Source organism: Anneissia japonica, unplaced genomic scaffold (assembly GCF_011630105.1).
Source record: "Anneissia japonica isolate Jap-2015-1 unplaced genomic scaffold, ASM1163010v1 scaffold296149_len1084_cov329_single, whole genome shotgun sequence".
NCBI classification, from domain to species: Eukaryota; Metazoa; Echinodermata; class Crinoidea; order Comatulida; family Comatulidae; genus Anneissia; species Anneissia japonica.
The window spans coordinates 1-1,084 of NW_022707667.1; the positions used below are offsets into that span (position 1 = coordinate 1).

Here is a 1,084-nt window from a genome sequence, read left to right on the forward strand (position 1 = left end):
AATTCTCACCCTCATTACCTTTCAAATTTAGTCACTTGTCAACTATACCAATAAAGTATATGTAACACATAAATGTTTATTACAGCTTAATATTCATTCTATGCAATTTGGTCACCAATTATTTGTTTCTAAAATGGTTGATGTTACCAAGAGTTTCTGTTGGCTTGCATGAATTCATATAATGTAATATGTTTGGTTTTTACATTATATGTAATGTAATGTAATATGTTAAATAAGCTTTTGTATTTGCCAAGTTTAGTTTAGTGCTCACATTTGCTTTTGATGGAATTACTCAATATTAATATAATTCTTGTAAAGAATTCCTATTTTAAAGGACTTTCTTTTTCTTTATATTTGTTTCTTGACACATTAAATACAAGTGACTGAACTACAGTGGATTGTAGTTGCATGTTTGTGTCAAGGGAGGTGACATCAGTGTTACTTGTTCTCACCATGTTGCCATCATTGCCTGTCAGGATCAGTCCTCCTTTGTGTACTATACCAGGCTGGCTCATCCCTGTTACTTCCACCTCTTGACCCTTTGGTTTTGCTCCTTTGAAGATGGTTGACCCTAAAACTGTTACTTGCTGAAAAAAAGAGATAAAAAATTATAATATATCTAATATTATTATTATGTTTGTCATTATTATCATCTTACTGTTCAGTAGACAGGCAGTGGTGGAAAGCATTAATATCTTCCTAGAAACTCATTTTCTACATCTTATTGTTCACTTGTAATTATTACTTTTGCTATATCATTATCATTATCACTTATCCTTATTATTAATAATGTATTTCTACTGTTCTTACAATGCCATTATCTGACATTTTGAAGAGAGAACAGTGATTAGTATGTCATCAAAGTACTGTTAATCCTTTATAAAATGCTTTCTTTACTTCATGTATATGTATATGAAATTAAGACTGAACTCAAATGCACATTTTACCTGCCCATCTATAGTGGTCCAGGCTCCCGGTAGCTTGTCATTGCCACGGATGAAGTTATGAAGCACTTCCACTGGCTGGTCCCAATTAATCTGCACCGAACAAATATAACTTATTTAATGCTGTATCACTACATTTG

General features: G+C 32.0%; 1 protein-coding gene across 1 annotated transcript; it reads right to left on the reverse strand.

The window, feature by feature from the left end:
• Window positions 1-323: 323 nt before the first annotated feature.
• Window positions 324-1,046, reverse strand: LOC117106393 (cytosolic 10-formyltetrahydrofolate dehydrogenase-like; the record flags this gene model as incomplete). Its single annotated transcript, XM_033247758.1, has 2 exons — window positions 324-587; window positions 948-1,046. Coding segments are annotated over 2 exons (363 nt in total), but the record flags the coding sequence as incomplete, so codon positions are not given.
• Window positions 1,047-1,084: the final 38 nt, after the last annotated feature.